The sequence below is a fragment of the Tupaia chinensis genome, unplaced genomic scaffold, assembly GCF_000334495.1.
Source record: "Tupaia chinensis unplaced genomic scaffold, TupChi_1.0 Scaffold000258_1, whole genome shotgun sequence".
NCBI lineage: Eukaryota > Metazoa > Chordata > Mammalia > Scandentia > Tupaiidae > Tupaia > Tupaia belangeri.
Genome location: NW_006159738.1, coordinates 2,601,786 through 2,626,152, shown reverse-complemented (window position 1 = coordinate 2,626,152; position 24,367 = coordinate 2,601,786). Strand labels below are relative to the sequence as shown.

The 24,367-nt window shown below is 36.7% G+C and overlaps 1 protein-coding gene across 5 annotated transcripts in view; it reads right to left on the bottom strand.

Moving 5' to 3' along the window:
• Positions 1–24,367, bottom strand: part of IFT81 (intraflagellar transport 81) — a 165,735-nt gene that overhangs the window by 34,925 nt on the left and 106,443 nt on the right. For 4 of the 5 annotated variants that reach the window (XM_014588119.2, XM_006149313.3, XM_014588121.2 and 1 more), the window contains 7 exons: positions 23,166–23,255; positions 20,928–20,993; positions 20,503–20,613; positions 19,200–19,284; positions 13,536–13,699; positions 10,035–10,130; positions 9,322–9,468 (listed from right to left, as the gene is read on the bottom strand). In XM_014588119.2, the coding sequence (XP_014443605.1) occupies positions 9,322–9,468; positions 10,035–10,130; positions 13,536–13,699; positions 19,200–19,284; positions 20,503–20,613; positions 20,928–20,993; positions 23,166–23,255 (759 nt within the window). Of the gene's footprint in view, positions 1–9,321; positions 9,469–10,034; positions 10,131–11,575; positions 11,738–13,535; positions 13,700–19,199; positions 19,285–20,502; positions 20,614–20,927; positions 20,994–23,165; positions 23,256–24,367 lie in introns of those variants that run through there. The other variant, XM_027772201.1, reaches the window with a different exon arrangement.

Genomic DNA, 24,367 nt, shown 5'->3' with positions numbered 1-24,367 from the left:
AGGACGCACCACAGTTGAGCCCCAGGCCTGGCGGCTTCTTTTCTTTTTTTTTTTTCTATTTATATATATATATATATATATAATAAATACACACACACACATATGTATTTACGTGTGTGTGTGTATAAAATCAGTTACTTAATTAGGTTCTTGGCAAAAAATTTAGAACAGCAATTTGTGAGGATAAACTCCATTTGTAAGGGCAAACACGGATCACAGGTAGCCCTGGAGCTGAGGAACAGCTTTGATTTTTGGTAAAATTTGCAACTCCACAGCTTTCTGATCAACCTTGCGCTGCTCTGAAATCTCATATTTCTCCTTCTGTGTCGAAGATCTCACATTCCTGGTGCCTGGGCTTCCGCAGTTTCTTTTTCTTGAAGTATAAGCGTTGGTAAGGTGCTTTGGGGTTTTTACTTTGCTAATATCAATTTTTGTGGAAGTGACAATGACAGATTTCTGGTGTGTGCTACGCAGTGTAACTCGATTTAAGACCAGTGGTCCAGTTACAGGTAGCAAGCCACTGCTCAGCTGCTTCAGGAAAACCATTTTCTTGCCTCTGTGGTGTCCAGTGAAGATGATCAGAATGGTCCCAGGAGCGATGCTGGCTCACAGCTTCTATAGGCTGACTAAAGGGTTTTTTTTGCCGTGGCTCAACAGCTTCGAGGCACATCTTCTATAGGATGATACCTAGGCATTTTGCACAGTTTAACCACCGGGTACCACCATTCTTGTCTCCACCAACTGGTTTTGTGACAGTCGCAAGAACCTTTTCCTTTTTCTTTTCAATTGTGGATTTAGTGGCCGAGTATTTCCTCTTGTACGTGGCCTTCCTGGAGTACATGGCAGACCGGGAATATCTGCCAATGCCCCAGGCCTAGGACTGGGTTTCGGCTGCAATGGGGCTTCTCCTTCTTGGGCTTTTTAGCCTTGGGGTCAGCCTTTATAACCTTGCCACTGGCACAGCTTTCTTGGCTTCAGGTTTCTTCTGCTTCACAGCTTTCTCACCTGCCATCTTATATAGTGGGAAATAGTGGGAAAGAAATTTTTTGTTTTGTTTTGATTTTAATATGCAAAACTGCATCGGGACTTCTCAGACACTCCAATATATAGCCATTTACAAATGCTTTTCAGGCTTATCTGGATCTCAAAAAAAATTACTGGATTCTAGACATAGTTCTGAATATTAATATAAAATTGAGAATCTCTGTTTCTACTACAAAGTTTCTACCTCAATATTTGGCATGAGAGTTATTTCATACTAATTAACTGTGAAGATATAAAGATAACCAAAAAATTACATTATATTTGGGCCAGCAGATGAGATGGCTGTTGGGGCACTAGACTCCCATATGCAGACGAGGATTGGGTCTGGACCTGAAGGCTTGAAAAATCACACTGGGTGCATGTATTCCTAAAATCCCAAGAAGAGAATGAAGGAGAAGGGACTATGGTGTAACCATATGTCTGGGGGAGGGTGGAGAGATGATTTTTCTCTGTCTCTGTCTGGCAAGTACATGCAACCTATGGCAAAAATCGGGAAAAAAAATTATATGTTCAAGAACCACAAAGAGTTTTTAAAAATATATAGAAAAATTAATACAACACACCAAAGTTCAGCAAGTTAGAAAAACTGGACTAGAATGAGTACTTTGGTCTTAAATCATGTTAGTCTCAGCATTCATGCTCTCTTCCATTTTGTAATTAAATCACATCTTTGTCAGTTATTTCATTAATGACTTATAAGCAAGAAAACTACAGGGATAGGAACAGGCCCGGGGGAATCAGGCCAAGGGAAAAACGCCAAGGGAGTCAGGGAGCTAGGAGAGGAGACACTGCCCACTGTCTGAGACTAGCATGAATGTGCCCAAAGGCCACAGTTATTTTGCCCATTTGTCAGTGTCTTGTTCTGTCAATTCCGACTTACAGAAAGGCTGAAAAGGCCGTCTTTTCATATCACGCTCTAATAAATCATTTGGACTCCCTGAAGTCTGGTCTCAGAGCTGCCAGCAATTTGTTTTAAGGCAAGAGAAAGTATTTCAAAGCAACCTTTGTTTTCTGCTAAAATGACAGTCTTTCAAAACACTCATCATAAGTAGTGCCATGTAAACACACAGACCAATACCATTCTAACCTTTTCCAACCTGTTACTCTTGTATTTTTTCACTTTAAATTAGAAAATTCTCATCAAGCCAAGCATAAACAATGTAATTACCTACATATGGTAGTGGCTAGTTAACTGCTCACTCTTTTGAGAAAATCTATAATAAGCAATATGAATATGCTGGTAAAAATCTGTCATAAAGTGAAACTGGTGGCACAGGAATATCCATCTGTGAGACACAATCATGCCATCCAAGGTCTCTGTGCTTCTATTATAAATCAAATCATCACCAGACAGCTGTTACTATCTCTAACAGGCGTTTCCACTGTTATCCACTGCAGTGAACTCTTCAGAAATGAACAAAAATTAATGAAGAGTTTTAAAATTTGGAGTTCAAATTGTGGCATTACCTAGACTGTATGAATAAAATACACAACTTCTATTACAATGAATTGAGCCGAATTTACTTAATTCTGTTTTGTTCCATCTCTTGGGAAATTCTAGGGACCTCAGGTCCTGCTATGAACTCTCAAGAGTACAATGTGATTTGAAAGGTTCTAAAAATATCACAGGCTTGCCTGGGCTCACTTAGAAGGGTGGATGATTCAATTACAAGTGTCAAAATTTGATTTCTGATTTCTTGCAACCTGACAGCTGCAGCATATCTTGCCAGGATTCCCTTATCTTCATTGTGTTTCTCTTTGAAGTATTTAAAGAAGATTTCATAATCTTTGCAATTTGGTTCTAGGATTTCTGTCAGTAGCTGCAGAATGAACTGGCTGGCCCTTTCTAAGGCTGCTTATAAAAACTACTTGGCCAAGCAAGTTTTTAAAGTGGCTATAAGTGCAAAACAGCTGAGCTTCTTGTAAATGATTAGGAGAAAAAACATAATGGTCTATATACCCATATACCATAAACTAGGGGTGACATTTCAGTGCATGAAGTGCCAAAGGAATCTTAACCAGACGTTCATTTGGTTCTATAAAAATGTTCAAACATAGGGATGGATGGTGGTGCAGTGGTAAAATCCAACACTCTGCAAACCTAAGCTACTTGGGAAGGTTGTGGGTTCATGTACAGAGACCTCAATGAATATGGCGGCACACGCATTGTCATGACTCAGGCTGGTTAAAGTTGGGGATGGACTGTGGCATCAAATCCGTGCTGGGATGCTGTCTCTCTCTCTGTCTCTCTCACTTATATAAGAAAGAAAGGAAGAAAGAATGAAAGATAGAAGAGAATGAAAGAAGAGAGAGAGAAAGAACAAATCAACCAGACCAAACCAAAACCTCAGTTCCAAAAGCAAGCATTCATCTGAATGACAGCTCTAGGATAGGTACTAGCACTGGATTGCTGGGGCTGACTGATTGTTTATTTTTATAAATGATTAAAGCAAAGATGCAGAGATATCAAGATGACAAAGATTAGCAGCCGGGTTGGCCTCATGGCCAAGTGGTTAAGGGAGGTGAATCCACATGGCTAGCAGCATGGTTCAAATCCTGGTCCCAGTGGCTTGAGAAACACACTGTGTGCATGCCCAAGATCCCGCAAGGAGAATGGAGGAGAAGTGTGGACATCCCCCCAGGGAATGATTTCTTGCTTTGTGTCTCTCTGTCTTTCTGGCAAGTGCACACACCCTATAGCAAAATCCTCTCCAGAACAAAAAAAAAAAAAAAGCTGCTAACAGACTCTAAAAGAAAATGACAAAGGAATTTAAATTGCTATATATGTCAGGACTTGTTAAACGTATTTTTACTAACACAGTCATGCTCCTAAATCTTTCCAAGAAAAGATTATCAAATAACTACATATGAATAATCAAGGAATGAGTTTCACATCCAAACAAATGGCTGTCATACGGTTTCTAAAAAACTGTCATTTCCAATTAATGTCTATTCAGTGGAGTCCTAGTTAGAGTCAAATATGAATACTAAAATTCACCCATGCTAATAGTACCTTGCAGATGTCAGAACAGCATAGCATTCTCTTAGGAGCATAGCTGCAAAAGCATTCAGACCTGGATTTGAATCCTTGCTCTGCAAAACACTAATTGTGTGACTTCGGAAAAGTGACTAATTTTTCTACATCTGCTAAATAGAGCTAATATTTACCTCCATAGGCTCTTTAAAAGAATGAAACAATATACTATGTGAGACACGACATAAAATTTACCATTTTAAGCATTTTTAAGTATATAGTCCTATGGCATTAAGCACATTTGTACTGTTCGCAATCATCAACAAGAATATATATATGTATGTATACACACACACACATACATATATATATATATATATATATATACGTATACATACATACATATATATATATGTATATACACACACACACGCACTTTTTTTTTTGGAGGGGTTTTCGCTATAGGGTGTGTGCGTTCACCAGAAAGACAGAGAGAGAAAGAGAAAGAGAGAAATCACCTCCCAGGGGGAAAGGTCAAGCTGCAAACCCTTCTCCTCCATTCTCCTCTCGGGATCTTGGGCACACATGCACATGTGCCCTGCCTGAGTTTAAGCTGCTGGGTCTGGGACTGAAACTGAGGTCGGCTACATAGGAGTCCAGTGACAGCCATTACAACATCTGCTGGTTCCTACACACAATTTTTTTTTAAGAGAGATTTTTCCTATAGGGCACGTGCACTCTTCAGAGAAACAGAGACAGACAGAGAAACAGAAAGCCAAAAATCACCCCCTAGGGAAGATGGCCATGCTGCAATCCCTTTTCCTCCATTCTCCTCTCAGGATTTAGGGTACACATGCACACGCACCTAGCTTAAGTTTCAAGCAGCTGGATCTGGAACTCAAACTGTGCTCAGCCAGGTAGGAGTTCAGCGATGTAACCATTACGTCATCTGCAAGTCCCTTCACAAGGATACACTTTTAAAGTGCTCAAGACTGAATACACAGATGAAATAAAAAAATAATAACAAATGGAATTAAGTAAACAAATAATTCTTTAAAAAAAAACACACACACACACAGAAACAGCTCAGGGAATGGTGGCTAAAACAACTCTCATGGTGCTATCTTCTTCCATCTTAAATCTGTGTAAATTATTTATCCCTAAACAAAAACTGTTTCATATTTATTGCTACTGAATTGCTCCTAGGATGAGAAATACCAGTTTCAATTTCTAAGCTATAATGTATTTCTAGTTTTCAAGTTAAGTGGGTGATAAAGAAAATATTGAGTGCTAACACACTGAGCACTTACTATGTGCCTAGTGATATTCTAAGCACTTTACAGGTCCTACCTCAGTAAGTCCTCACAATAGTTCTAAAAAATATAAACTAGTAACATTCACATTTTATACTGAGCATAGAGAGGTGAAGGAACTTGCCCATGGTGACCAGCTGGTAAGTGCAAAGCCAACATTTGCACCCAAACAGCTGAGTTTGACAACCTGTGCTCTGAACCACTCAACCACACTGCTCTCGTAGCCACAAATACTTGCAGGTGCCAGGTGTTATATGCTGACTGAGCCTTTGAGGGGCTCAGAAGCTCTGACATACGTTATTTCATGTGCTTTTTCTAGGGACAACAAAGAGCTATCAGCCCCATTTTAGACGAAGAAATCTCAGAAAAGTTAAGTTTCTTCGAGGTCAAAGAAACGTGAGAGAAACATGAGGCCATTTACTAGCTGTATGATATGAATTTATCATCTCTCTAAACCTCAGTCAACTGTATAGCGGAAGTGGTAATAGCATCTCTTACAAAGCAAAGGAGGATATGTTTATAAAGCACCTGGCACAAATGTCCGGATAAAAGTGCTCCACAGATGCTAGCCCCCTCTCCTCATTCTACATGTGATCTGCGGCATGGTATTCTTTGAAAACACCATGCCACTACTTCTTAACACCCTCTTACCAACCGTGTAAACAGATGGGTGGCAAAGGACAGGGTTTTGGTGATTACAGTGTGATACACCAAATCAGAAACTCGGCTGAGTCCAGTTACATCACATAATTTCAAGCATAACACACTTCCTTCCGTTAGTCCATATGGCTTTATCACTCTATCAAAGCTGAAAATAAAACTGGTCTACCAAGATTTGTTCTTTACAAAATTATGCTTAATGTTCCCCAATACCTTCTGTTCTTTTAGGTAATTGCCAAATGATTTATTTGATTTGTTCTAGTTTTTGACCAGACACTGTTCGAAAATTAAATTGACCTTTTCATTTCTAAAGTTATTTTTTCCTCCATAAAAAAAAGTATGCTTTATTCTGTCATCAGTTACTTCTCTTATTCATTGTGATTTCTCACAAATAAAGGCTAATAATTTGGCATCAGGGTCTTTTCCCTCATATTTGCAGAGGGGAAACATCTAATACTAAACTACAAGCACAATTCATGCCAGTGTGGCCAAAGCAATTAGTATTTCCTGTCAACTGGACAGAATTTTCTAGAGAAAGATTAAAACACGGGGACGGCAGGTGGTGTGATTAAGGGCACTGGACTTCCTTCTACATGGCCGACCATGGTTCTAATCTCAGACTTCGTAACTTGCTTTCTCACTGTCTCTCTCTCTGGTCAAATTAAAATAAATAAGTAAAGTTAAATAATTCTTTAAAAAAAGAAAGAAAGAAAGATTAAAATGCAAGAAGGTAGTATGGTCTCTTCTAAAGGAAGATGGCTGCATAATCAATCTATCCCTCCCCAGTAATATGGGATTCATGAAGCACACACTCTGTTGGCTTCCAAATACCATTTAACATACCCCCTTGTCTGAAAGCAACCTGGACATAGATGCTAAAAGCCAAAGGAATTGTCTAATCAACTGCTGACTTCCTAAATCTACTATTACTAAGTCATTTTGGGAGGTTACATCAGAAGCGCCACAGAGGGAAGTGGTACTGTGGGAACAATTCATTTGTATTTGGCACAGTGAAGGTTCACTGCCAATTTGGAACAGTATGGATTCAGTAACTTTTCAAAGCCAAAAATGATGTTTGGATTTGAACAGCTTTTCAAAGCAGCTTTTGCTGAGCTAATACAAAATTTAAAAACCTGTAAGAGTTGCTAAAGTACAGGCAATGTTTAGGAATTAAATATGACCTATCACTTGATTTGCTAAAAAAGCACTGAGCTAAGACAGGATATTTGGCTTTAAACATTCAATCTTTATCTTTTTCTTTTTTAAAATTTTGCCAGACGGTGCATGAGCTCACCAGAAAGAAAGAGGGGGCAGGGGGAACAGAGAGAAAACCCCCTCCAATGGGGCACAGTCATGCTGCAATTCTCTCTTTCATTTCTCCATCCTATTGGAATTCTGGGTACACACACACATGCCCGGGATTATTTTCAAACTGCTGGGTCTAGGACATAGATCACACTGCCAGGTCCAGGATTTGAACTGAACTCAGCCATGTGGGATCTGGCTTCACCACCAGCCACAGGCCAGCCCACATTCACTTTCTTGAGCTAATTTTATTAAAAGGAAATGGAAGATCATTTTTGGTGCTTGAGTTTAGCCATCAATAAACAATATTATTTGTCCTACTGATTTTTTTAAGAGTTATTTTATTGGGACCAGCAGTTAGCATAACGGCTATGTCGCTGGACTCCCACGTAGTCAACCACGGTTCGAGTCCCGGACCCGGTGGCTTAAACTCATGCCGGGTGTGTGTGCGTGCATGCCCAGGATCCTGAGAGGAGAATGGAGGAGAAGGGATTGCGGCGTGGCCATCCCCCCTGGGGGGTGATTTCTCGCTTTCTGTCTCTCTGTCTCTCTGTCTGTCTGGCGAGCACATGCGCCCTATAGCAAAAACCTTTCCAAAAAAAAATAAAATAAAAGAATTATTTTATTATTTTTTTTAAAATTAACTAGAGACAGAGAAAGAGAGAAAGTGAGAAAGTTAGCCACCAGGTCTGGGACTCAAACCATGGTGAGCCATATGGGAGTATAACACCTTTACCACCATGGCACCTGTTGGCCCCTGTCGGCCCCTGTCCTACCTATCTTATTAGTAGATAAATGAAATGACTGCTGTTGAGCACTGTTCAAAACTTAAAATATTGGGGTAAGCAGGTGGTATGGTGGTTAAGGCACTGGACTCACTCATGGCCAATCGTAGTTTGAGTCCTGGACCTGGTGGCTTGAAAATCACACCAGGCGCATATGCCTATATGCCCATGATCCCAGGAGGAGAATGAAGGAGAAGGGACTGTGGCATGGCAACCCCCCTGTAGGGTGATTTCTCACCTTCCCTCTCACTGTCTCTCCAGTGAATATATATGCCCTATGGCAAAACCCTAAAAAAAAAAAAAAAAAGTTTAAACAACTTTAAGTATTATAACAATGTAAGACATAATATATTTTTAAAAATTATTTTATTTAACTTTATTTTTATTTTATTTATTTTAATTTGACCAGAGAGGGACAGAGTGAGAGTGAGAGAGAAAGAGAGAGAAAGAGAGAAGAGAGAGGGAAAGTGAGAAAGCAAGCCACCAGGTCTGGGACTAGAACTGTGATCAGCCATGTGGAAGTCTAGCACCCTTAACCATCACACCACCTGCCAGCCCAACATAATTATATTTTTTAAACTTGTAAGCATTTATGAGGAGGTCATTTGAATCATGCCAGTTCTACAGGCTAAATACCCATTATTAACCAAGTAAGTGTGTGATGATGTTTTCATAGCCCTTCATGGAAATACATCTATCAATAAATATGAATTTTTGTACTATCACTACTAATTTTTAAAAAATTTTTATTTATTTAATAGGAGAGAGAGGAAGAAAACGAAACCCTCAACACAGTCTCATGCTTCAAGACCTCTCCTCCCAGGTCCTCCCAGTCAGCCAGGATGCCAAGGTCACAAGCCTGGCATGTAGAAGTCAATCAGGAAACCGATCCTATGAGCCTTCATATGGACCCGGCAGCTCCTTAGCATTGCGCCACTGCTATGCCACTGAGCTGGCCCAGTTCCTACTAATCTTGTTCCACTTTTATAATTTAATACTTATAATAAATTCAATATAAATTCACTTAATTAAAAAGTAAAAAAGCTAGAACATCAAGAATATCTTAATACTATTGCCAAAAGCCTTTTCAATTTCAAATAAATATATTTTATAAAATAAGACTAACTTCCTAGTAACACTGAAACTAAAAAGGTAAAATGTAATGATTTCAAACAAAAAAAATAATGGTTTCAAACAAAAAGAACACTCACACGGTTGTCCATGAGATACCTCAACTCACCTCATCTCCCTTCAAAACTTCAGTGCCATCGAGTCCACGGGTCTGATTTGTCTTTATGGACACTTCTCTCTCAAGATTAGCTAACTTCTCCTTGGCCTCCTGAAGTTCCTCAGCTTTCCCTTCTTTTTTACGAGAAATGATGGATGCCTAATTGAGCATTAAATATAAAACAAGATATACAAAGAACTTTCTATTATCTTGTGAAATCATCTATTTTTGGTTAGTTTTATCAAGCTAAATTTCCAGTATCAGCTTGGCTTCCTCTAACCAATACTCTTTGCCTTACAATCATCATTATCAATTATATACTTAATCTGAATGTACAAAGTATGCTAAATACCAAGTTAAAACATAGTGGAGTTACTAATTTTTTAAAATCTGGAGATTAGGAGTGATGGAAGAATATTTATTGTTTACTTCCTTCTCACTTTAAGGTTATAGATAACAGTGATTTTTTTTTTTAGAATTATTTTATTTAACTTTATTTAATTATTAATTTATTTTCATTTGACCAGAGAGGGACAGAGCAAGAGAGAGAAAGGGAAAGTGAGAAAGTAAGCCACCAGGTCCAGGACTCAAACCGAAGTCACCCACGTGGGAGTCCAGCGTCCTTAATCACCACGCCACCTGCCGACCCTGCACAGTGATGGTTTTAATGAAGAATGTGCACCAATAAGATTACAGACTAAAAGGTGGTCCAAGAGTGGTCTCACCTGTTGCCTATATAGAGAGAGTTTGCCTTCAATGGGCTCATTTCTCATCATTTTCTTTTCGATCAGCTGATTGATCTCTGTGTTTATTTCATTTATCTACAACAGTACAAAAGTAAAAAAAAAGGTCAAACCTCTCCCTATGATTACACAAAGTAAATCATATCTGAGCAAACCCAGCTTTGAATTTACAGTTCATGCCGTCAGTGAATTGATGAGTAACAGTTCCATGAATGTTATGAGTGGACTGTTATGATTACTTTTAGAAACAATTTACATTTCATGATATATATTTGCACAATGAGATTACTTATCTGGATTTTATCATCCATGTCTAAATTATCCTAAAGCATTTTATAGGGAATATTTATATATTACTACCAACAAGAGGCTTTCTAAAAATGTAGTTATCCCTTCACCTAGGTTGTGACTTCCAGGTCACTACAAGTGAAAAAGAGGAGCTGGTCAAACAACCCCTAGGGATTTGGTATGAGTTCTTGCACCCAGCTCAGCGTTAACATGGCAGACACAGAAGCCCTTCCGTGATTCTTCCACAGCTATGGTTACCCTAGACGTTAATCCAAACCTTCTCAAAACGTAAGAATACTGAATAAATCCAATAGAAACACATAGTCCCTCAACAAGTGAAAACAAACAAAATACGGATTTAAGTATATCTATCGTTTGAAAGATTAGAGCTTTCCAATTAGTTCTATGACATTAAACTTGAACTAAATCTGACCTGGACATCTAATTTCTCTTAAATTAAAAGAACAAAATAGTCAAAATTACATATTTAATTGTAGTGGCTACGAAGCACATATTAGCACATGAAAAGAATTAGTAAGTAAAAATATTTTAATTTTTAAAATGCTACTTAAAAAAAAATATATATATATATATATTTGATTAATATTTTATTTCTAGGGCCAGCAGGTGGTGTGGTGGTTAAGGCGTTGGAATTCCCGCATGGCCAACTATGGTTCAAATCCTGGACCTGGCAGCATGCTTTCTCCCTCTCTCTAGTAAAACTCATGTGAAAAAATAATAAATAAAAAAATAAAATAATTCTTTAAATAAAAATTTATTTCTAGAGAACAAAAATATTATGATGCCAGCTTTTAATGAACACTACAACAAAGACTGGTAATTCCAAAGGCTAATATTTTTATAAAAGGCTTAAATAAACAATTGCTAAATATTACACTTACAAATAAAAATTTAAAATATTTTAAAAGTTGTTGTCTAAATGATTATAAACTTATGAGTCAATTCACATGCATTAATTTATATATTTGAGTTATTTTGTTTCCTAATCAGTTGACTAGGCTTTTATAATATCGTGTGGATTAAGCAACAGTGTAACAGCATATATATAATTTTGTAATTTCTCAGAAAAGACAACTCCTTATAAGAGCTGACAACTCCTAACAGGCTAACTTAAAAATCAAGAGTAGGACATTATGGAAAGAAATTCACATAATTTTCATAGAACTCAAAATAAGTTAAAGTTGGGAGCTATAAAAAAGATGACTGTCACTTACTTTAGATTCCAGTTCAAGAAGATCAGACTGGCCCATAGCTGGCTCTGAAACCACTTTTTGTAAAAAATGTAATTCCTTCTTCTTGTTCTCTAATTCTTTCGGAAATTTTTCAGTTACCATATATGAATTAAATTTTATCTCTTCCTCTAGCCTCTTCATTAAACCTTTAAAAATAAAATAAATGAATATTCAGCCCCAACAAATAGGAATAGTGATACTCAATACTCTGTTTTGAACTACCCTGGATAGTAGGGTTTGTCAGTTAAAAGCGTTTAATAACTACTACAGTACAATAAAAACTGGTAACTGAATTCTTATGACAGTAATTGAAAGATAATGAAGAACAACAAAGTGGATGGAATAACAAATATAGAAAAAGTGATATTGTAGTCTAACCAAATTAGATCTAATTCTTTCATATCTCACAATATGCAAATAAAACATTTGCAGAACCAGAGGTATTGCTGGGTCATATTTTGCCTTTTTAGTATTTAAAAAATTGATGAAACAATGACAACATTGGAAATGAAATCTAACTCAGGTACTCTTAGACTAATAGTCATTTATTCTTTTTTTTCTGTAATACTTTCGATACAATTTATATTTCTATTGTAATATTTCATAAGTGGTAACTAATAATTTTTCAGCTTCTAACCAATAAAAACATTACCAAAGATACTAGTTAAAATCTGAAAAAGAAAATGTTTTTAAGTTTTGGTTTTTTGTTTTTTTTTTACTTTATGAAGTATTAGTTTGTATTAACAGTTAAGTGGCAACTGAAATGATACTTTTAAGGATTTAATGGTTTTCTTATTTTGGCAGATGCACAACTATACACATTTTCAGTGAATAATGGTTTTGTTATAAATTCCCAGCCTAGAGAGCCTTAGAAAGTTTATTTCAGATCTTTCCATTACACATTTACAAATTCTGGCTTGACTTTTTAAAACACTGGGTTTCCGGCTTAAGTAATCTACGTACGTAGATTGCATAATAAATCTGGCTGGAGCCTTAAAATTATTTTTAGTTCTATTGTGCTAACCATATATTAACATGTAGAAATTTAGTAACGACAGATTCACAAGTTTTCCATTCATTCCTTCAATGGCCTTGCTCTCAGGACTGCAGAGAGGAAGGACAGAGAAAGTAATGAATCACATAATAATTAGGCAGTCATTCCTGTGTGGGTTCCACTTAAATCTACATCTTAGCTTTTCCTTCTATCTGATGGCTAGCTTTTCCAGGCTTTTAAAGAATTAGTAAGTAAAAATATTTTAATTTTTAAAATGCTACTTAAAAAAAAAAATATATATATATATATTTGATTAATATTTTATTTCTAGGGCCAGCAGGTGGTGTGGTGGTTAAGGCGTTGGAATTCCCGCATGGCCAACTATGGTTCAAATCCTGGACCTGGCAGCATGCTTTCTCCCTCTCTCTAGTAAAACTCATGTGAAAAAATAATAAATAAAAAAATAAAATAATTCTTTAAATAAAAATTTATTTCTAGAGAACAAAAATATTATGATGCCAGCTTTTAATGAACACTACAACAAAGACTGGTAATTCCAAAGGCTAATATTTTTATAAAAGGCTTAAATAAACAATTGCTAAATATTACACTTACAAATAAAAATTTAAAATATTTTAAAAGTTGTTGTCTAAATGATTATAAACTTATGAGTAAATTCACATGCATTAATTTATATATTTGAGTTATTTTGTTTCCTAATCAGTTGACTAGGCTTTTATAATATCGTGTGGATTAAGCAACAGTGTAACAGCATATATATAATTTTGTAATTTCTCAGAAAAGACAACTCCTTATAAGAGCTGACAACTCCTAACAGGCTAACTTAAAAATCAAGAGTAGGACATTATGGAAAGAAATTCACATAATTTTCATAGAACTCAAAATAAGTTAAAGTTGGGAGCTATAAAAAAGATGACTGTCACTTACTTTAGATTCCAGTTCAAGAAGATCAGACTGGCCCATAGCTGGCTCTGAAACCACTTTTTGTAAAAAATGTAATTCCTTCTTCTTGTTCTCTAATTCTTTCGGAAATTTTTCAGTTACCATATATGAATTAAATTTTATCTCTTCCTCTAGCCTCTTCATTAAACCTTTAAAAATAAAATAAATGAATATTCAGCCCCAACAAATAGGAATAGTGATACTCAATACTCTGTTTTGAACTACCCTGGATAGTAGGGTTTGTCAGTTAAAAGCGTTTAATAACTACTACAGTACAATAAAAACTGGTAACTGAATTCTTATGACAGTAATTGAAAGATAATGAAGAACAACAAAGTGGATGGAATAACAAATATAGAAAAAGTGATATTGTAGTCTAACCAAATTAGATCTAATTCTTTCATATCTCACAATATGCAAATAAAACATTTGCAGAACCAGAGGTATTGCTGGGTCATATTTTGCCTTTTTAGTATTTAAAAAATTGATGAAACAATGACAACATTGGAAATGAAATCTAACTCAGGTACTCTTAGACTAATAGTCATTTATTCTTTTTTTTCTGTAATACTTTCGATACAATTTATATTTCTATTGTAATATTTCATAAGTGGTAACTAATAATTTTTCAGCTTCTAACCAATAAAAACATTACCAAAGATACTAGTTAAAATCTGAAAAAGAAAATGTTTTTAAGTTTTGGTTTTTTGTTTTTTTTTTACTTTATGAAGTATTAGTTTGTATTAACAGTTAAGTGGCAACTGAAATGATACTTTTAAGGATTTAATGGTTTTCTTATTTTGGCAGATGCACAACTATACACATTTTCAGTGAATAATGGTTTTGTTATAAATTCCCAGCCTAGAGAGCCTTAGAAAGTTTATTTCAGATCTTTCCATTACACATTTACAAATTCTGGCTTGACTTTTTAAAACACTGGGTTTCCGGCTTAAGTAATCTACGTACGTAGATTGCATAATAAATCTGGCTGGAGCCTTAAAATTATTTTTAGTTCTATTGTGCTAACCATATATTAACATGTAGAAATTTAGTAACGACAGATTCACAAGTTTTCCATTCATTCCTTCAATGGCCTTGCTCTCAGGACTGCAGAGAGGAAGGACAGAGAAAGTAATGAATCACATAATAATTAGGCAGTCATTCCTGTGTGGGTTCCACTTAAATCTACATCTTAGCTTTTCCTTCTATCTGATGGCTAGCTTTTCCAGGCTTTTAAACATACTGCACAGAATCAAAGACTAAAATGTTTTTAAAGACTTAAAATTCTTAAATAACATATTTTATCTTTTCAAAAAAAAAGCTTAAAATACCAGAAAATACAAACTATACTGACAAAGCAGATCACTGGTTGCCTAGGAATGAGGAGGGGGGCAGGAGTAAGACATTACAAAGGAGAATAAGCAAATGGCTAGGCGTGATGGGCACATTCACTTCTTATTTAAAAGTTGTTGGTTTACCAGTGCACACATGTCGAAACTAATCAAGTACATACTTTAAGTATGTGCAGTTTATTACACTCAATTTTAGCTGTTACAAGTATATAGGGTGAGACCAGCAGTTGGCATAATGGCTGTATCGCTGGACTCCCATGTAGTTAACCGCGGTTTGAGTCCTAGACCCAGACCTGGTGATTTAAACTCACACTGGGCATGTGCGCCGTGGCCATCCCCCCTTGGGGGGTGATTTCTCACTTTCTGCCTCTTTGTCTCTCTCTGTCTTTCTGGTGACCACACACTTCCTATACCAAAAACCTCTCCAAAATAAATAAATTAATTAATTAAGACGAAAAATATTCCTAAAAAAAAGTATACAGAGTGAGCCTGCAGGTGGCATGGGGGTTAAGGGCACTGGACTCCCACATAGCCACCTACAGTTTGAGTCCTAGACCTGGCAGCTTGTTTTCTTGCTTTCTTTCTCTCTGTCTCACTCTGTCCCTCTCTGGTCAAATTAAAATAAATGAATAAAGTTAAATTAAAAATTCTTAAAAAAAAAAAAAAAAGCGTAGAGGGTTTCCATCAAATTTTTAGTTCTTTTCTTATGTTTAACTTAGACCAGGCATATGTTTCTATGCAGTTTTTGCAACATTATTTTTATATTTTAAAATAATTATTTTATTTTTATTTATTATTTTAATTTGACCAGAGAGGGACTGAGTGAGAGAGAGAGAGAGAGAAAGTGAGAAAGCAAGCCGTCTGGTCTGGGACTTGAACAGTGGTCAGCCATGTGAGAATCCAGTGCCCTCAACCACCACACCACCACATCAGCCCCAAAATATTGTCTTTAAAAATCCCAGTAAAATTAAATATAAAGTCACTAAGATCTCAGCAAACTTTCTTACTAAAAACCTTCTGAAAACATCTCACTGATCCTATTATAACTGAGTGATTTCTTTTATGCAATAAATCTCACAATATGAATTAACTTCAATGACTATTTTATAAGGCTGTTCAGTTTACAAAAACACAAATTACACTGTTATACTACAAATAAATTTGATGTTACTTAAAGAAATAGAAGAATTTCATGGGGCCAGCAGGTGGCATGGTTTTTTTTTTTTTTTGAGAGGTTTTCACTATAGAGAGCGTACGCTCGCCAGACAGAGAGACAGAGAGACAGAAAGCGAGAAATCACCCCCTGGGGGGAATGGTCACACCGCAATCCCTTCTCCTCCATTCTCCTCCCGGGATCTTGGGCACGCACACACACGCGCCCAGCGTGAGTTTTAAGCCACCGGGTCTGGGACGTGAACCGCGGTCGACTACGTGGGAGTCCAGAGACATAGCCATTACGCTAACTGCTGGTTCCCAAGTAGGTGGGCATGGTGGTTAAGGTAGCTGGACTCCCACGTGTCTGACAGTGGTTCAAGTCCTAAACCTGACAGCTTGCTTTCTCACTTTCCTTCTTTCTGTCTCTCTCTGGTCGACTTAAAAAAATAGTAATGACAATGAATAAAATTAAATAATTAAAAAAAAAAGAAATAGAAGAATTTCAGAACAGCAGGTGGTGTGGTGGTTAAGGGCGCTAGACTCCCACATGGCCGACCATGGTTCAAGTCCCAGACCTGATGGCTTGTTTTCTCACTTTCTCTCTCTCTCCCCTTCTCACTCCATCCTTCTCTGGTCAAATTAGAATAAATAAATAAATAAAGTTAAATAAAACAATTCTTTCAAAAAAGAAATAGAATTTGTCAGCCTTTTTGTTACTAAAAATTTTAGATAGACCTTATTAAATACTTGGATCAATTAAACATCTGTTTACTCTGTTCCTAGGCTACTGAATACAACTTTTGAGTCTATTTACCACTGCCTAGAAAGATATCAACAAAGCAAGAACTCCTTAATCTCTTGCTCCCCCTATTCATCCACTAGTTAATACACATTAATCATTCATCTTACAGGGAACACTATACTGATTTCTTAAATATCATTTAAATATGCCATATATCCTCAATTTTTAAGATGTTGTGGCTGGTAGGTGGTGTGGTGGTTAAGGGTGCCAGACTCCCACATGGTCGACCGCGGTTTGAGTCCTGGATCTGGCAGCTTGCTTTCTCACTTTCCCTCTCTTTGTCTGTCTCTGCTCAAATTAAAAAAAACAACAAAAAAAAAAACAAAAAAAAAAACAAAAAAAAAACAACTGAACAGGATTTAAAAAAAAAGATGTCATCTGTTATAAAACACCACCGGGCCAGCAAGTGGCATGGTGGATAGGGGCACTGGATTCCCACATGGCCAACCACGGTTCGAGTCTCAGACCTGGTGGCTTGCTTTCTCACTTTCCCTCTCTCATTCTCTTTCTCTGTGTCTTTCTGGTCAAATTAAAAATAAATAAATAAATAAATAAAATGAATGAATAAATTAAATTAAAAAAAAAACACCATCAACTACATTTAATATCATACATGTATGGTATATTCCGATTGCAAAAAAAAAATTAAAATAGGGAAAAAAATACTATCTAGAATTAAGGAAATACCGCATTCTTTTTATTTTGAACTCTTGTTATAGGGTGTATATGTTCACCAGAAGCAGAGAGAGAAAATAAGACATCCCACTGCAGGGGGGATGGCTATGCCACAATCCCTTCTACTCCAGTCTCCTCTCAGGAATTTGGGCACACATGCACACATGCCTGGCATGATTTTCACCCACTGGGTGCAGGACTCAAATTGCACAGTCAGCCATCCCGTTTCCAGCAGCCTTAACCTCCATACCACCTGCTAGTCCAGTATTATTTAACAGCTTTATTGAGATGGAATTTATATAACTGCCCATTTAAAGTATACAATTCAATGTTTTTTAGTATATTCTGAGTTGTATAAACATCAGTACAATTTTCAAACATTTTTATCAGCCCCCAAAGAAGCCTTCATACCCATTAGCAGTTATTTCCCGGCTCCTGATGCCCATCCACCCCAACTCCCTCCCAATAGCTGTCCTCTTTTACAATCCACAGCCCTAGGCAACAACTAATTTGATTTCTGTCTCCATGGGTTCACTCAATCTGGACATTTCATGTAAGTTGGATAACAGTATGTGGTCTTCTGTGACTAGTTTCTTTCATTTAGCATGTTTTTGAGGTTCAATGATGTCATAGCATCTGTCAGTACCTCATTCCTCTTTTGAGGCAAAATATTCTATTGTATGGCTATTCGGCACTTTGTTCATCCACTCACTAGTTTAGAGACGTGAACTGTTTCCACTGTTTGGCTATTGTGTATAATGTCATCAGCATTTGTGTTCAAGTTTTTATGTGGATGTATATTTTCGGTTCTTTTGGTATAATCCCTAGGAATCCAAACGCTGGCTCATATGATAACTCTATGTTTTATCTTTTCAGACTGTTTTCCAGGGCTTCATAGGCTGCTATGGAATGATGAATTAACCCTCTATCAGCTGGAAATTTATTCTAGAATATTTCTTTGATACAAACAAGAGCTTTGCACTGTTCTACCAGTTTGCATGCAAAAAACACTTTTTAGATGCCTAAGATGGATTTGGTGTTTAATCGTGGATATTAGAATAGCTTATCCTCTGTACAGAGCAACATAAGAACAGAGCCAGGGACACTCACATCATTAACACTGCTAGTCTACAAACCAAAATATGAAAAACTCTCATTTTTAAGGAACCAGCATGGTTTTCTTTCTTTCTTTTCTTTTCTTTTTTTTTTTTTTTTTTAACAGCCCTGACTCTAAAACAATGATCACATTTTTTCCACCCATCTTTTTCACAACATCCATCCTAATTACTTTACACAACACTCCAGGAAGCTTACTTCCAGGGTCGTTATCATTACCTCTGACTGAAAAACTGGACAGGGATTTTAAAAATCCCTGAGTGAAGGCCCCGGGCCTCCCAGGGTGGCCCAAATAAACTCGGACCAGCCAGTGAAGAAAAAGAAATCCCGAGTGAAAACCCAAGGATGACTTCATCAGGGCTATCTTTCACCTGTTAGGAAATCATGCTCCAAAATGCTGAGCTATCACTTGATGATTATTAATTCCCATTAACTGACTGTCTTTAGGAAGACCCTGACTTAATTCCCATTAACTGACTGTCTTTAGGAAGACCCTGACTTAAATTAGTATTTTCTAACTACCTATATCATATAATAATTTCCACTTACTTTCAGGCTTTGCATCTGCTGCAGCATGGCGCATACTTTTTAGCTGGTTTTGTACTCTCTGCAATCTCTGCACCGCATGAAATAGCTTTAAAATACAATTAGAACTATTACTTGCTTAGTCTATTGAAACTTGCCATTCACATAGGCAATGAAAAACAAGTTCCACATCATTCTTACAATACAAAAGGAACAAAAAAGAAGAAAATTACTATACTGAACCCAAAATCTCACCGGTTTGCTCAGCACCTTTTCATGTAAACCTAAAAAAGCTTTCAGATATATTTTTTAGCTATTTGTTAAATTTAGTGATCAAGGAAAAAAATCTTGTTAAAAAATATATATGTGATGGGTTTTTCTTGTTATAAATGGATTTCTTAATTCTAAGGAATGTTAACATTCTCAAAATGATGACTCGGACTCAGAAACGGGTGCTAAGTAATCACTCCTGGCTTAGGCAATGCAGCTTACTGCTGCAGTGTGCTACGATGCCAGCTCAAGCTCTAACACAGCCAGACATCCAAACTGCCAAATTAGTAGGAAATGAAACGGATTTGAAATATGTTTTTAGTGTATGCATCTGCCCAAATTTTAATTCTATTTTTAAGAAATAAAAGTAATACTTCCTGATCAAATTAATGTTTCTTTAAAGCAAAATGTAAAAACAAGGAGTGTGTGTGATTCTGAGCTTTTTCATGATTTGCTTATTTGCCACTAAAGTACAGCAAGTACTATGATCAGTGGAATATAAAGGATGTTTTCATAGCTCCAGAATCTTAAGGACATCCTGTAGAGATTCTGCAAGTTTCACTAGCAGTTAATCTTACTGCTTAACAGTACAGTAAATCTTCTGTAAAACTGGAACAACATAAGCTAAGCATAGGCCAAAAGATAGCACATTGATACCTACAGAGCACAGAACCCAAAAGGTGCTACTGTTGTTGCTGCAGTGCCACAAAATACTCTTAAAAGAGTAGTTCATTGGGGCCAGCAGGTGGCATGGTGGTTAAGGTGCTGGCTGACTATGGTTTGAGTTCCAGACCTGGTGGCTTACTTTCTTATTTTCCCTCTCTCTCTTTGGAGAGCATATGTGCCCTACAGCAAATTTAAAAATAGTAATAATAATAATTCATTAAATTAAATAAATAATTCTAAAAAAATTCTTAAAAAAGAAAAAAAAGTAGCCTATCATGTTAACAAAGGGAAATGTGAACTTCACAATTCTAAAATTTTTCTTTCTTTACATCTGAATCATCAGAAGTAACTATTTTTTACATCCTGAGAAGAGAAACTTTCATGTGGATACCTGATTCTTCTGTTCCAGTTTCTGTTGTGCAAGAAATTCTTCTCTCTCTTTTTCAACTCGAAGTTGCCTTGCTATTTTAAGCATCCGCTGATGATTCTGAACAGTCTCCACCTACAGTGAGGGAATAAGTAGTACATGTTACTGTCAGGTTCAAGAAAGAAATTAGCATGTCACGTGACTCAGACAGCTACTTATCATTTCCTTCTGGTAAACAGTACTCCCTAGAGATGACAGTAAACTCTAGACTCCAGATCCTTAAAAATTTTGGGCTAATGCCTAGGGAGATTCCCTTTCCGTCAATGTTATTTGAGTCCATCCTCAGATGTACACCCATGTCTGGCTTAATCTTTATTTACATTCCTAAATCTTTGCAAGTCCTTAGAACTCAGGGCCAAAGTCTTAAAGAGTGCTAATTCTTGCCTTACCCTTTTCTTCAAACGTTCAACTCTCTTAATGAGCTGATCCTTTTCCTCCTCCATTGCACTGATATCCTAAGAAGTTATAAAGAAGACATTATGAGAAAGTATTCTTAGTCTGTAGGATTCAGGTAAGATTTTTATATGATTATACACGCGCCATTGCCATCATCTATACCCAAGCACTAAGAACAAAGATCCTCTTCTGGACAAAAGGCATTTTTATCTTCCTCCCGGGATTCTGTATGCAGGGAAATTTTTTTTTTGGCAGTTTGGTGTTCATCAAGAAAAGCAACTAAAACAGATTATAACACAGCAAGGTAAAGCTGCCAACCAGCACATTTGTATTCTGATTCCAAATATGGGCACATGATTTTTCAAAATTTTTCTATAATGGAAAGTGTGCAGGTTTAAATACATGAACAACAGCTGCTGACATTCCATCTGCTGTGTTAAATACCAAGTCATATAGTCTGCCAATTTTCCATAAGAATTATTTTTAAGGCTATAGTGTTTTTAAGACATAAAAATCTGTGTTAGGTTTTGCCAATTAACAAATTCCCTTCCTGAAAATAAAGAGTCCAAAAATAAACTATCTCCCTTTTAATCAACTCCATAAATGTTGTAATGGAAACAAACAAATCTTCCTAAACCTAAAAAGCTAACAGCCGGGACCAGCAGTTGGCATAATGGCTATGTCGCTAGACTCCCATGTAGTCGACTGCAGTTCACGTCCCAGACCCGGCAGCTTAAACTCATGCCAGGCACATGTGTGTGCGTGCCTAAGATCCTGAGAGGAGAATGAATTGTGGCATGGCCATCCACCTTGTGGGGGATGATTTCTCACTTTCTCTCGGTCTCTCTCTGTCTTTCTGGTGAGTGCACACACCCTGTAGCAAAAACCTCTCCAAAAGAAAAAACTAATAGCCTAACTATCATATTATTACTAAAAGTAAAATATATATGTAGTCAGTAGTGATAAAATCTGAAGAAATGAGCACCTTAATTCATTAATGGTATTGAGGAGCAACATCGAAAGTCTTAAATAAATTAGCATCCTTTCTATTCTAGTAATTTCATATTTGGGAATTCATCCTAATAAAATATTAAAGAAAAGTCATACACTTCTCTTTAAGGATTTTTGCTGATGCTAATTATATGTAAAATCTGGAAACAACCTAAATGTCAAAAGATTGTTAAATAAATTACAGCTTAGTATAATGAAAGTCTTTTAAATATTATACAGGGCTGGTCCTATAGCATAGCATTTAGGCACTGTGTATTGGGAACTGGAAACCATATAACCAACTGCGGTTCAAAACCCAGCCCCAGTGGCTTGAATAACACACTAGGTGTGTGTGCGAATGTGCATAAAATTCTGATGTTAAGGGGAAATGGAGGAAAACGGATCACAACATGACCACATCCCATTGAGTGTGCTTTCTCTCCCTTTTTCTCTCTCAACCTCTCTCTCTCCCTCTCACACACTGGGGAGCACACACACCCTCTGGCAAAAAATTTTTTAAAAAGTATAAAAAATGTTTAATGGGGACCAGCAGATGGCATAATGGTTATGTCTCTGAACTCCCACGTAGTCAACTGTGGTTCAAGTCCTTGACCCAGCGACTTGAACTCACGCCAGGCATGTGTGCATGTGTGCCCAAAATCCTGAGAGGAGAATGGAGGAGAACATACTGCAGTATGGTCAGCCCCAGAGGGGTGATTTCTCACTTTCTGTCTCTCTCTTTCTCTGTCTCTCCAGTGAGTCCATGAGCCCTTAGCAAAAATCTCTCTATTTAAAAAAAAAAAAAAAAGATGTAATGAAACAAATAATGATATAATGTTACTGCTAAAGAAATAGATTATAGTATTTATATATATGAAGGGACTTTAAAAAGTTTATGGAAACTTAAAGTATGAGTTTATTTTGGTGCAAAATATTTTTTTAATTCCTGTGCATTTTTTCACAGTATGCACTTTCCATGAAATTTTTGAACCGCCTTTATATATGCAATAACAACTCAAAACCCACGTTAGTGCTCTACACGATACATAAGATCTCATTATGGATTTACCCTGCTTCATTCATTTCTTTAGTAAAAAACTACTCAAAGCCCCATGAAAGAGCTTATCATTTGCTATCATTACCTGTGTATAGTCTCAAGACTCAAATTGAATTAACTAAAAACAAAAATGCTAAATTCAGTATAGTACAAATCCTAAAATCCTGTTACGTTTTTTCTTTACCCTTCTTATTTCTGCTGTGGAAAATCCAGATGTCTTGAGCTGCTCACATTCTTTATGCAAAGTTTTAAAGGCTTCCATCAACTCTTCATACTAAAAGAATAAGTTAATAAATTACAAACTACTGATTAGATCCAGTAGGGTTTTCTTAATCAGTATTTATTAACCTATAATGATTACTTAAATCATTGTAAGAATAGCATTAAAAACACATCCTTGAAGATTTATATGTAGCAGTACTAGCAGGTGGCATGGTGGTTAAGGCGCTGGATATTCCCACATGGCTGACCACAGTTCAAGTCCCAGACCTGGTGGCTTTCTTTCTCCCTTTCCCTCTCTCTCTTTCCGTGACTCTCTCTGGTCAAATTAAAATAAATGAATAAATAAAGTTAAATAAATAACTCTTTTAAAAAAGATTTACATGTAAGTCACAAAAGAGCAGATCTGTTCAACCTGGCTACTGAATACTCATCCAGCTTCACTCTGTTACGTTTGCATTTCACCCTCTGTGAGGACTAATGCTAATCAGCAAAGTGTTCTGCAGTTTCAAGCCCAGGATTCTGTTATCCACAACTGCAAAGTAATAAATTACTCTAAAAATTTTTAAAGAATTATTTTATTTACCTTTACCTGTCTATCTGAATTTGACCAAAAAGGGACAAAGAGAGAGAGAAAGCTGCCAGGTCTGGGACTTGAACAGCAGTCAGTCATGTGGGAGTCTAGTGCCTTTAACTACCATGCCACCTGTCAGCCCAATTACTCTAAAATCTTAATTTCAGTTTTTTTCCTACCCATATATTCCTATCATTAAAACGGGATTTGTATGCAAAAGTCATTATTTTAACATGTGACCACAGCTAAACATTATAGTTTTACCTTCTAGTGCCACCTGTAACCACAGAGATATTTAGATAGAATGATGGCCAGTGATTGGTACAGTGGTTAAGGGGCTGGATGCCCACGTGGCCAACTATAGTTCGAGTCCCAGACCTGGCAGCTCAAAATTCATGGCAGGCACGCATATGACTAAAATCCCAGGGAGAGAACGGAAGACAAGGGTTTGCAGCATGGCCATCCCCACCACGGAGTGACTTCTCACTTCCTCTGTCACTCCCATGAGTGCACATGCCCTATAGCAAAAGTCTCTCTTTAAAAAAAAAAAAAAAAAAAAAAAAGGGGGGGGGGGGGGGGGGGGGGGGTGGGGG